This window comes from Pterocles gutturalis, unplaced genomic scaffold, assembly GCF_000699245.1.
Source record: "Pterocles gutturalis isolate BGI_N339 unplaced genomic scaffold, ASM69924v1 scaffold17751, whole genome shotgun sequence".
NCBI lineage: Eukaryota > Metazoa > Chordata > Aves > Pterocliformes > Pteroclidae > Pterocles > Pterocles gutturalis.
The window spans coordinates 1-11,251 of record NW_010098216.1 but is presented as its reverse complement, the minus strand read 5'-3'; the positions used below and the strand labels follow the sequence as shown (position 1 = coordinate 11,251).

Below are 11,251 nucleotides of genomic sequence, written 5' to 3'. Positions count from 1 at the left end.
CAGTGTATTATTCCTGACGAGCCCAGAAAGCAGGACTGAGGAACCCTGAATGCCCTTCAGTGGAGACTGACCAGTCTGAAACCTGTTGCTCGATACCCTGGCTGGGGGCACGATGTTTAACCCACAGAGCTCAGGGGTTATCCCATCTGGCTGCCTCGGTGACCTCAGCAGTGCCAGTAACTCTGAAGCACACCAAGACGATACCCTTAAGGGCAGCACCGGGGTGTCAGAAGGGAGACGCGTGTTCATGCCAGAGAAAAGCAATCCACCAGTAAAGCAATCCTACCAGTAAAGCAATCCTACCAGTGCTGGGGTTATCCACCTACTCATCCTTCAGGACTAAACAGCCTGCCCTGAGGAACTGCTATGTCTCATCCTTCTAAAGCATTCTTCATCCCACAATAAAATGATTCCACGCAATTTAAGAGTCCCAAACAAGAATCAGCAGACCCCAGACACAAAAGCTGAAGGAGAACATGAACACTTGCTTTTGTGTAGGGTCTTGCTCATCACAGCCGGCTGCGAGACTCTGCTGCAGCCACACAGAGAGACCCAGACAGCAACTGGAGCCAACAGCCCCCCTCCCAAAACCTCCCAGGGCTGCACGGAGACCCAGAGAAAGGGAAAAGGAGCCCGGCAGGCTGGCAAGTTTCCTGCCTCCCTTTCAGTGTGGGAGGGCTGGTGCCAAGAGTGCTCTGCTGAAAGGAAGAAAAGAGTTGGGACCATCTGAAAAGAGCCCGCTGTTCTTTATTAACCAGGGAAGTGGGCACAGACACCCACGGACGGGAGGAAAAGCACCCAGTCCCAGGAGTTGTGGGGTGCTCAGCCCAGGCTGCTGCCGAGCTGTCTCCATGGGGAAAAGGACACCCCTTGGGAAGGGGGAGCAGCAAACCCCCAGAGCACAGAAACTACCCAGCGGGATGCAGAGAGCTGGGCGGCACCGGGGCCGAGCACAGACACAGACGGGAGACACAGGGGAGAGCTCACGGGCTAGTTGCAGTTCTTGGGCAGGCGATAGACGCCTCCAGAGTAGATAAGTTGCTGGTCCCGGACCTTTTTCTGGAGGAAACCCTGCAGCTCTTGCGTGTCGATTTCTGTAACCACTGGGCCTGTCATCACAAACATCTTCAGCATGTTGTGGATCCTCTCCAGGGACAGGCTCTCCAGGTTGGTCAGCATGGCCTGGATGTACGTCCAGAACAGCTGCAGAGGGGGACACGCAGGCAACAGTACATCACACCACAGCTACACCGTGAAGAAAATATACCACATCCCAAACACAGCGCAGGGCTGCGGCTGGCAGTGAGCTCTGCTCTCAGCCACGAACATGTGGTCATTAAACACAAAATATCCAGGAACAGCCTCAGGTGTGGGGACACAGCTAGACAGCAGGATCCGACGTGCAGTACGCACATGACCCTCAGTGGATAAACACCAGTATGACACTTCTGTGCTGCACAGTGGCACACACACGGGTTGGAAAAGTGCTGGAAGCGTCCAGGAACCACAACCCAGGGAAGGCAAAGCGGTTAGTGCTGGGTAAACCCTTTTGGCAGTCTAGGCGCCAAAAACTGCTGCCTGGGTTATGACTATTTTCAAATATTAAATCATGTCTCAGACTTTTTCTGGTTTTAAACTCAACATACACATTTGGAGATTTCCCAATGGTTGCCTGGCTCAGCAGCAGGGTGTTTTTCTGGAGGCAAGGCTGTGACCCAGCCCCAGTGAGCATTAACCAAAGAGATATCCACTTCAGAAAACCCTCATGCTGGAGTGAGCCACTCGCAATGGAAAATGCAAATCCAAAGTGAAATTTGATCTATCATCTTAATCAGACTCCCCAAAGCCAAAAGCACGGGATGTTGGAATCATCCTGCCGGCTGCACAAGCAGCTGGGACACACAGCCGGGTACCTGCAGCTCTTCCTCTTTCTGGTCAGCCTGCGACGCCATGGCCGAGTCCCCCTCCTCGTCGCTGTCGATCAGAACGACCTTCTCCACCTGGTCCTTCTGCTCCTCCTCAATCACCGTGAAGGTGCCTGGGGGCTCTTCACGCAGGACACCCTGCTGCAGCCACAGCGTCATCTTACGCTTCAGCGATGTCACAGGCACCTTCAGCACTTCGCTCAGCTCCGTTAGCGTCCATGTACCTGCAGAGACCACGGGTATCAGAGGAGAGAACGAGACACCTGCCCTCCTCCAGCGTGCCAGGACACAGTAAGAGGATGAGGAAGGCTGGGAGCCTTCCAGAACAAGCAGCCGCATGCAGCGACCGCTGGGAAGCAGCGTGGGTGCTGAGCTGTGTCCCTGCTGGGTGCTGTCTCCTAGAACTAGAGACCTGCCTCAGCCCTGCTGTAGATCCAAGCCCGTGAACCAGGTCTTGGTCCTGCTGTCAGAGCTCTCAGAGCCTGCAGCCACCCTAGCAACGTGGCCTCCCACCCACAGCCACAGGTGGGAACGCCGAGCCGACCGCGGCACTCACTCTTGGTCTGGAAGTGCAGGATGATGGCAGCGTGCACAGGAGAGACAGACAGGGAGAGGGTGCGATCGGCCAGCTCCACGTCCAGGCTCACCAGCCCCAGGTGGTACTTCCAGTTCAGGGTCCTCATGGCCTGGAGAAGGGGGAAGCAGCCAGTCACAGAGGATCCTCTAACAGGAACCCCCAAGTGCTGCATTGCTGCAAACGCCCCTCCTGTACACCTCTGACGGACACCAGCGCTGCTCCCCTCCTCCTGAGCCGCCCTCACTGCCACCACCCAACTGTTCCCTACCCCCTTATGGGAAACACCCTCCTTGGCACAAGTTGCTGCCCAGCCCCTGCCCAAGACCAACGCCCCTCTCCTGCCTGCAAGCCAGTCCCTCAGCTCTCTAGTGGGGTGAGCACAGGTTGAGGAGACACTGGAAGACCAACTGGGCCACTCAGGACAAACTCCTACTGGAAAATAAACGCTCATCTGGGGCAGGATTTCCTCAGAGGAGAAACAATCTCTTCTGATACTGGTGTGAAAAGAGCACTGCTTGCTTTGAAGCCTGAGGATGCTCAAGGAGGCTGCTCCCTGCTTGCATCCCCTCCTGCATCCTCTCCTGACTTTTCACATGTACAGAAATCAGCTGGTGCCCTCATCTGACACGCAGCTACAGCAGAAGAGACAGGATCTAGAGCTATGAGCTTCCTGGCCTCATGGCATGTACCAGCTGGTGCATAACAACAAGTTCAAGAAAGGACAGCGAAAACCAAGCCTGAAGTGGAGTCAAAGGGACAGGCAGAAAGGAACATCCGCATTAGACACCAAAGTGTGTTCAAGCTGGCTTCAAAAAACCATCCGCATGTGCACACAGACACTGCTGGCATGACAGTGGGATCTGAATTGTCCATGCTCCAGATGTGTGCTCTGCACCTCACCAGGAAGAAGCTGCATGAGGAGAAAGCCAAGACCACAGCTCTGGAAGGGACCTAGATGTCTCCTTGACTTCCACACCATTCTTCTGCTTCCAGCTCCTGCTTCCAACCCGAATGTCTGTGCAGAGCAAGGTGCACCTCTGCCTCCTCTATTTGACTCACTGCCACAATCAAGTGCCTGGGGAACAGAAGAATCCTGCATGGTTGCCTATATTTGCTCTGTATGCCTCTCTTCCACCCTTCCATGCTGTTCACAAAGGCATGGATTCATTCTTTGCGTGAGCCACAGTCAAACTGACCAAAAACGCTTGCACCTAAACGGGCAAACATGGAGTTCAGGGACCCTCCAGAAACGAATGAACAAGCCAGGAGAGACCACAGGCAGAGGAGGAAGCAACATTCACCTCACTCCAGACTAACAGTGGATCTTCAAAGGAGACCATGGTAAAAGAGCTGCTTTTCAAGAGGACAAGCAGTGGAGGAGAGGGCCAGAGCACTGAAGGAGAGAGGCTCAACAGGGACAGGATTTCACTCTTACTGATACAGAACCTAGGCCAACAAGCTTAGACCAGACTTAAGAGCTTCCACCTCAGCATCCACTTAACTCACAAACACTGGCATACTTTAGAAAACTTTCTTCCCTGACTGCAACCACTGCAACGACCCAGGCACCCCATTAAGAGATAAACCTTTCTGTCAGCAATAGCTAAACCAGCGCAGCTTCTGACCCCTGAAGCTGAAGGACTTTGGGAATTCACTGTAATAGCGTGGGTGCACTAGCAGCTAAAATTTAGGGAATGTTAAAGGGGACTTTGCAAAAACCATGCTATATAACAAAGTCTGAACAGCACACACCTTTTTTTAAGGAGGGTTAAGGTTGTCTCACCTTTAATTTCTCGTACTTCTTGGAATAGGCTTCCATGGCTTCCTTGACCTGCTCCGGAAGCTCCAGCTTCTCCTCTTTCAGCGGTGGCCAGAACTCACTCGACAGGATAACGGCAACAAGGCTGAAGGGCGGCTTCTCCTCCTCTGGGAGCTTTTCCTCCTCATCACGAATGTTGGCATTAATGCGTCGCGAGTCAGCCATATCCTGGAAAAGGCAGAGGAAGCCAGGGCAGCTCCTTCTCTTCCCAGACAGTGCTAACCCTTAGTAAACGAGAAGCTCAAATAAGGTGACTAGCGCGGTATCCAAGTGACAACCGGGACATTGGAAAGGACATGATCATGGGTGTCTACTAGAAGTCTGCTACATACTCAGAAACATTTGTGGGGAGGTTGGGGAAGGGCTTATGGCTCAAGACCAGCCTGCACTGGAGTCCCTCCAAACTTGTCTTCTTCCCACAGTGCTCCAAGTGAATTAAACTCCAGAGATCCAACCCTAGAGGAGCTGGAAGAGCGCAGCTCTTCAACAGCCAGAATACTGGATGCAGGCAGGGCAAGAGAGACAACAGCACCAGAGCAACCATCCCCCAGAGTCAATAACCCAACCCGCAGGGCTTACGGAGCAGACATGATTTGGAATGCATGTCTGCCTGTCACAAACCAGCTCCCTCGCTGAGATTTTGGGAACCCCACTTTCCTAAAAGACCCTTTTTGGATCACTCCTCAAGGCCCCCCTCTTCCCCAATGAGCTCAAACACCCAGGACTGGAATTAAAATGAAAAGTTACTTTTAACATGACTTCACAATAATGCATCTGAGCTTCACCAAACCGCAGCTTCAGCAGCTCCACGTTGCGGATTTCCCTGACAGAGAAACAACAGATCAGACACGGGTCCCTCAGAGTAGCCCAGCTTGGCCTCTACCCCTTGCAACAGAGCCAAAAAGCCAGTCCCTGGCACAGGGGAGCTCTTCCTAGGAATACTGGCCAGGTGTGTTATCTGAACAGGATGCCTCCCAGCATCTACTGGAGGAACAGTCCCTTCCTCTGGAAGCAGCTTTTTGAAGACCTTCCCACCCCTTTCACTTGGACGAGCACAGCACCTAGCCATCAGCCTTGATGGCACAGTGCAACCTCAGCATTTGCAAGCCACTCGCATGATACTGCTCATCCCAGATGTGGTTTCCACACGGGATGGAGTTAAAAGGGTGTTGGTGCCTCCAGTTTCCTCCATGCTGCCCTAGCAGTGCAAGCCAAAGGCATGACGGAGCAGGAAGCAGCCCAAGAAGACATGAGGGCATGAAATTCTAGATGCAAACCCAAAGCTGCAGAGAAATGGCCAAAGACATTCCTGGCTCCAGAAACAACCAAACAACTATTCAAGCACACCTTTACCAGGTGTTTTTTACCTGGACAGCCCTGGGCGTGGGCACCTGGAGCTCACCTCTCGGCGCTATAGTTGAACTGATGTAGCAGCCGGTCAGCCAGCAGTGCGCGGTACTCATTGATGAACAGGTCCTTGCTGCCATAGATGCTCACCAGCAGGCTGATGATGTCTGAGGACCGGCGCTTGGAACTTGATTTTCCTAGAGAAATCCAGCAGACGACAGTGTGAGATTAACAGAGACCTGCCCCAGCCCAGCTCAGGACTGGCAGAGGAGCGGCTCCAGCCTTGCAGCCCCCTGGGGAAAACAGCTTCTGGGCTTGGCATCTAACCTGGATCTGCATCAACTGGGTCAGGAACCCAGTCCTCTGGTTCCGAGATGTCATCGTCACTCTCCTGGCCGTTCTCCAGGGTCACCGGGTCAGCTTTCGAGAGCTCGTTGGCAAGATCACCAGAGCCCTCAGCATCCCCTGTGAGACCAGCCACGATCTGCCGCACCGTGTCCTCCCGAGTCCTGCCAACGGGCAGAGAAACAGCACAAGTGAAGGGAAGGGGAGGAGAGGGGATGCGTGAGGCTGCCCCACAAGCCCCTTACCTCAGATACTTCCTGATGGGCTCACAGGCAACCTCCAGGATAACCATGGAGGGGTCCAGCTCCCGCAAGGCCTTGATGGCCGAGATGTACAAGGTGATGATGTCGGTTGTGTTGACTCCTACGGGAGAGGGGCAGAGGGGGTCAGAGTCCCCAAGACGAGACTAAAAGCCTGGATGCAAGGAGCTGGGATGCTCCAAGCCCTCTGTTTGATCTATGAAGCTGGAAGCAAAGGGCTTGCTGCCCTGCTGCCCCAGCCAGAGGGAGAGATTGGATCTGTATGTCTGAGAAACCAGTTCCAACCATGAACACAGGCTCAGAGACAACCGTAAACCAGCTGAGCCCTGACTGTGCACGAGGAGCTCAGACCACACACAGCAAAGAAGCCTTTACCCACCTGGGCCAGAGCTAAACTGCTCGCTCAGCTCCTCACCAGATCGTAAAAATGAGGCAAAGGGGCTGGGATACAACCAGCTACTGCTGCACACACACAATGGAACATGGAAGAAAATGCAATGTGCACAGTCTGACTGCCTCTCGCTCCTCAAACACAAAATCAGATGATGGCCCCCAGCAGATCTCCACTCATGCCCATTCTATGACACACGCAGGGATGTAAAACCCACCAGGATGCAAAAGTCGCATTTCCAGAGCACTTTTCAGAGAGCTGAGCAGCTGCTGCCTCTGGTTTGTCCTTTCCAGGCAGAACTTGAGGTCCTCCACAGCAGGCTTTGACTCTGGGAAATCTGCAAACCAAGCAGTGATTAGAAACAGCCCCACGCTCCGCGGGAAGGCAAGAGGAGACAGCGTGTGCATCAGGCGATGAAGACAGACCTGTCATTCACCCAAGTCCAAGAGTGAGCAAACACCAATGGGGTCACACCTACCTCGAATAATGGTGAAGAGCTCCTCGATGCGCATGCTGGCGTAGATGCGGTAGAAGAACCTTTGGACGTGGCACCGCCAGCGCTTCAAGGTGCTGCTGGCTTCTGGAGAGGAGCGCGCCAAGGGACCTTCTTGTAGAAAAACCCTGCTGAGCCAGCTTATCACTTTCTCAATCCACTGCAGAAGGAGAGGGAGAGCACAGAGATGGGGAACTCCACAGCTGGGTGCACAGCCACGTCCCACACTTAACCCACCAGCAGGCAGCCACCGCAGCACACAGGAATGGGCAGCTCGCCAAGGAAGCGTTACCTCCAGCTGCCCTCCAAACACCCCCTGGCCCAGGTCACAGCTGGGGAAAGCCCAGCTGAGAGAATATGAACTTTAACTAAAGACACAGGATGTTGACTGTGCAGCTGTGCATGAGAAGATAAGGGGTGACTGAGGACTGGCGCTCCAAAAAGGACAGGGTATAGCAAAAACTTGCAGAATTCCATTCCATTCTATGCTTGCAGAACTATTCTCTTTGTGAGAATATGAGCAAATTGCCCATCACACCGTCCTTGGCCCAGATTTTCTAGGATTCCTGAAATCAATGAAGAGCAAGCAAGCCATCCCAAGGACTCTCAGACATCCCCTCAGCAACAAAACCCAGGCACCTGAGACCAAGGCCTCAAATACCAGCTTCATCACTTAATAATAAAATCCTACAGCCTGATCAGAGAGCATCAGAAGGTTGATTTTTTTATATTTCAGATTTATTTTTCTACAGAGAAATGTGTAATTGTTAAATTTCAAATGTACTCAGCTACAATATCCAGATATTAAAAATAAATGCTATTTTAATTTTATTTTTCCTTTTAAGGTGGCAAACGTGTAGCACCTCCTGGGATAATATTTGAGTATTAATAGCTAGTAAATATTAATCTTTCTGGATAACTGGATTTGGACAGCCTGAAACAAAAATGCTCAGTCCAGATCTGGTCTGATAATGTGAACTTTTAGTTATCTACCCAACTGAGGAAACACTGAAGAAATGCCCAAGTTCTGCTAATTACAAGGCAGGATGAACCCGAGAACTACAGAGCACCTGGACACCAAACTGGGCAAAACTAGGGAAAGGTGATAAAGAATTCTCTGAAAGGACAAAAGGAAAGGACTATAACTGATGCAAAGCAACTCAGTTTTAAGGAATACAATTATTACCAAACCAACCCTTTCTTCCCCATGATTTTATCTGCTCTGGGTGCTCCTGTTGCAGCCAGATTATCAGCTGGTGCCCCAGCCTGCTGCGGTGTCCGAAAGGGGGTTTGTTCTCAGCACTTGTGCTTTTAGCAAGCTGTTTCTCAGACTTTTGCTATTTCACCTTTAGGTTGCCAGGCTTGCGCTTTTTTTCTTTAAATGATCTCTTCCTAATTCTGACATGCTCCGATATTCTGTGGCCAAACCCACTGGCCTTTCTGAAGAGGACGGAGGCAAGGGGACCTTCTGCAACGTCCCACAGGCGGAACGCAGCTGCATTTTTCTCTGGTGCCCTTCCAATGTCCTTAAACAATCCCCAGGTCACCCAAAAGGATTTCACACTAGGGCCAATAAAGAAAGTGTTGCACAGTAACTAGAAGGAAATAAATATAAAATGACTGCTGATGTTTGCAGACGACAAAACCAGCTGGCATGGCTAACAGCAAGGAAACCGGGGCAACCCGCAGTCTGGTTTGCATGGCAACCCAATTTCACGCCTTTTTCTCCAGCACAGGCGAAGGCAAGGTCGTGCATCGAGGAGCAAAGAGCGCAGGGCAAGCCTGCAGAGCCAGGACTGCACCCTGGAGGAGCCATAACCTGGAAAGTTTTATTTTAAGGTCATACTGGCTAAACAGCCCAACACAAACTCAGTTTAAGGTAGCAGCAAACAACTGGGTAGCTGCAAGGAAGGATTTTAATTCTGTTTATGGCCCACTGGTGAGATCAATACTAGAGTATCCTCTCCCACCCTCGCTTCCTATTTTAAAGCGGTGCTGGAAAATTGGAAAGAGGACAGAAAACAGCCACACAAATTCTAATTATGGGCCCACCTACGCAGAGGGAGGGTCCTCTGCAGTCTAGGTGGCACTACACATTCTTGTAGCTTGTAAAATGGAACCACAGCAATTCCCTCATTACTACAGACATCAACAGGTGGAATACAATGGTCTGTTACGCACTGGTCAGAGCAAACCTTCCCCTCCAGCACGAAATCAAAATGGGGAGCGTTAACCACCTCTTCTGCCAGGGGTGGGGGTGTCCCAGCCCAGGACCAGGTGTTTTCAGGTGGAATCGCTTTTAGCCTGAGCTGCTAAAGCAGTAACAGGAGCAGCTGCATGTCTCCAAAAGAAGGGCCCCGCTGGCCGCACGCGTCCCTTACCTCCTGGAACTCGTTCAGGAAGGAGTGCTCGTACTCCCCCCGGCATCGCTGCTCCATCCGCTCCTCTATCATCCGGTGCAAGATGGTGGTGACAGCATCGGCACTTACTCTCTCCAGCAAATTCAGCCGGCGGCTACAGACACAGACAGGGACGGTTCAGAGCGTACGGAAGCAAAGGTACAAGCAAATAAAGAAAATCTCACTACCTGGAGGCACCTTCCCCCAATATGCTCCACAAAGGCAGGCGTAGCTCTTAGTTTAAATGCTCCAATAGCCACACAGATGCACTACATATATAACACATGATGCTGTTTCTATCCCATCTTCCTTGGAAACATTATTTTCTAGCCATCAAAAGCTTTTTCATTTAGAAGAGCTTGCATCCTTGTGGACAGAAGGCCTTAGAACTAGAGGAAGATATTCTCTTATGCAGGGAGAGGAACTTTCTGTCTAAAAACCAGCTCTAGTTCAACCACCAGCTGACAGCCAGCTGCAAAACCCCTCTGCCAAGTTCTGTCCACTGCTATGATACAGCCCGACCTCACGCGTAACTCCTCCTGCTTTCAGATACCACCCAAACCTGCTGCTCCTCCCCATCCCAACCTTCTGCTTGTTCCAAGTGACAGCCACCACCCTGTAACCTACGTACAGAATGTCGTTGAGCTGCTGGAACTGCTCCATGGCTTTGGGGCACCAGCACTGCTCTCTCTTGCTGCTGCAGCCCACACACAGCGGGCCCTCTCCTCCGCCCTCCTCCGTATCGCTCTCCTGCTCCGTCTCGCTCATGCTGCTCTCACTCTCGTTCCTTCCGTCTTCTCCTTTCTTCCACTGCCGCATGTATATCCTGAAAGTGCGGCTGTAGAACTGCTGGATCATCTCCTGGAAGGACTTGGTCGTGGAGAAGAAAAGGATGGCTTTGAACATGGTGTAGACCTTTTCTTGCAGCATCTGAGCGCCTGTCCCCAGCAGCAAGCCCGCCTTGGTCCATCTCTCGAGAAGCTCCAGGCTGTTCAGGTAGGGGTCCAGGCGGCACTTGAGGAGACAAAATGCGTCCAGAAGGAGTGCGGAGCACTGGGGCTCGTCAGCTGTGTTTTCATACTGGCCAATGCAGTTCCAGAACTCGGGAGCTATATTTGCCTGAAGGTCTGTCTGCAGCACTTCGATGAACCACTCCTCCACCACCGAGTGCAAGTCGTAACAGCGCAGCACGTCCAGGGCGGCCCGCAGCTCAGCATCCTTCAGCGGCCCCACAGCATCAGACCGCGGGGCTGCCTGGAAAACAGAGAGGATACCAAGTTAGGTGTGCGAAAAGATCACAGACTGGTTTGGGTTGGAAGGGACCTTAAAGCCCATCCAGTGCCACCCCCTGCCATGGGCAGGGACACCTCCCACTAGCCCAGGTTGCCCAAAGCCTCATCCAGCCTGGCCTTGAACCCCTCCAGGGATGGGGCATCCACAGCTTCGCTGGGCAACCTGGGCCACTGCCTCACCCCCCGCACAGGAAAACATTTCTTCCTCACATCTCATCTCTGTCAGCTCCAGGAGGACCTGTGGCAGAACAGACCGCTCGTCCCAAAGAACCGGGACGCTCAGCCAGCTCCAGTCAGACACCATCCCTCCGGGGAGAGCCGCAGGGGTCTGAGCCCACAGCAGGATGCCAAGTGGCACCCCCAGACCCAGCACCCAGACCCTGGCCACCGCTGTCCTGCTGGG

The 11,251-nt window shown here is 52.6% G+C and overlaps 1 protein-coding gene across 1 annotated transcript; it reads right to left on the bottom strand.

Moving 5' to 3' along the window:
* Positions 1 to 891: 891 nt before the first annotated feature.
* On the bottom strand, positions 892 to 10,810 carry ANAPC2 (anaphase promoting complex subunit 2; the record flags this gene model as incomplete). The annotated part of the gene is made up of 12 exons (XM_010088187.1): positions 892 to 1,203; positions 1,914 to 2,149; positions 2,482 to 2,611; positions 4,286 to 4,489; positions 5,069 to 5,144; positions 5,724 to 5,865; positions 5,996 to 6,177; positions 6,259 to 6,376; positions 6,882 to 7,001; positions 7,143 to 7,317; positions 9,539 to 9,671; positions 10,188 to 10,810. Coding segments are annotated over 12 exons (2,352 nt in total), but the record flags the coding sequence as incomplete, so codon positions are not given.
* Between the last annotated feature and the right edge of the window lie 441 nt (positions 10,811 to 11,251).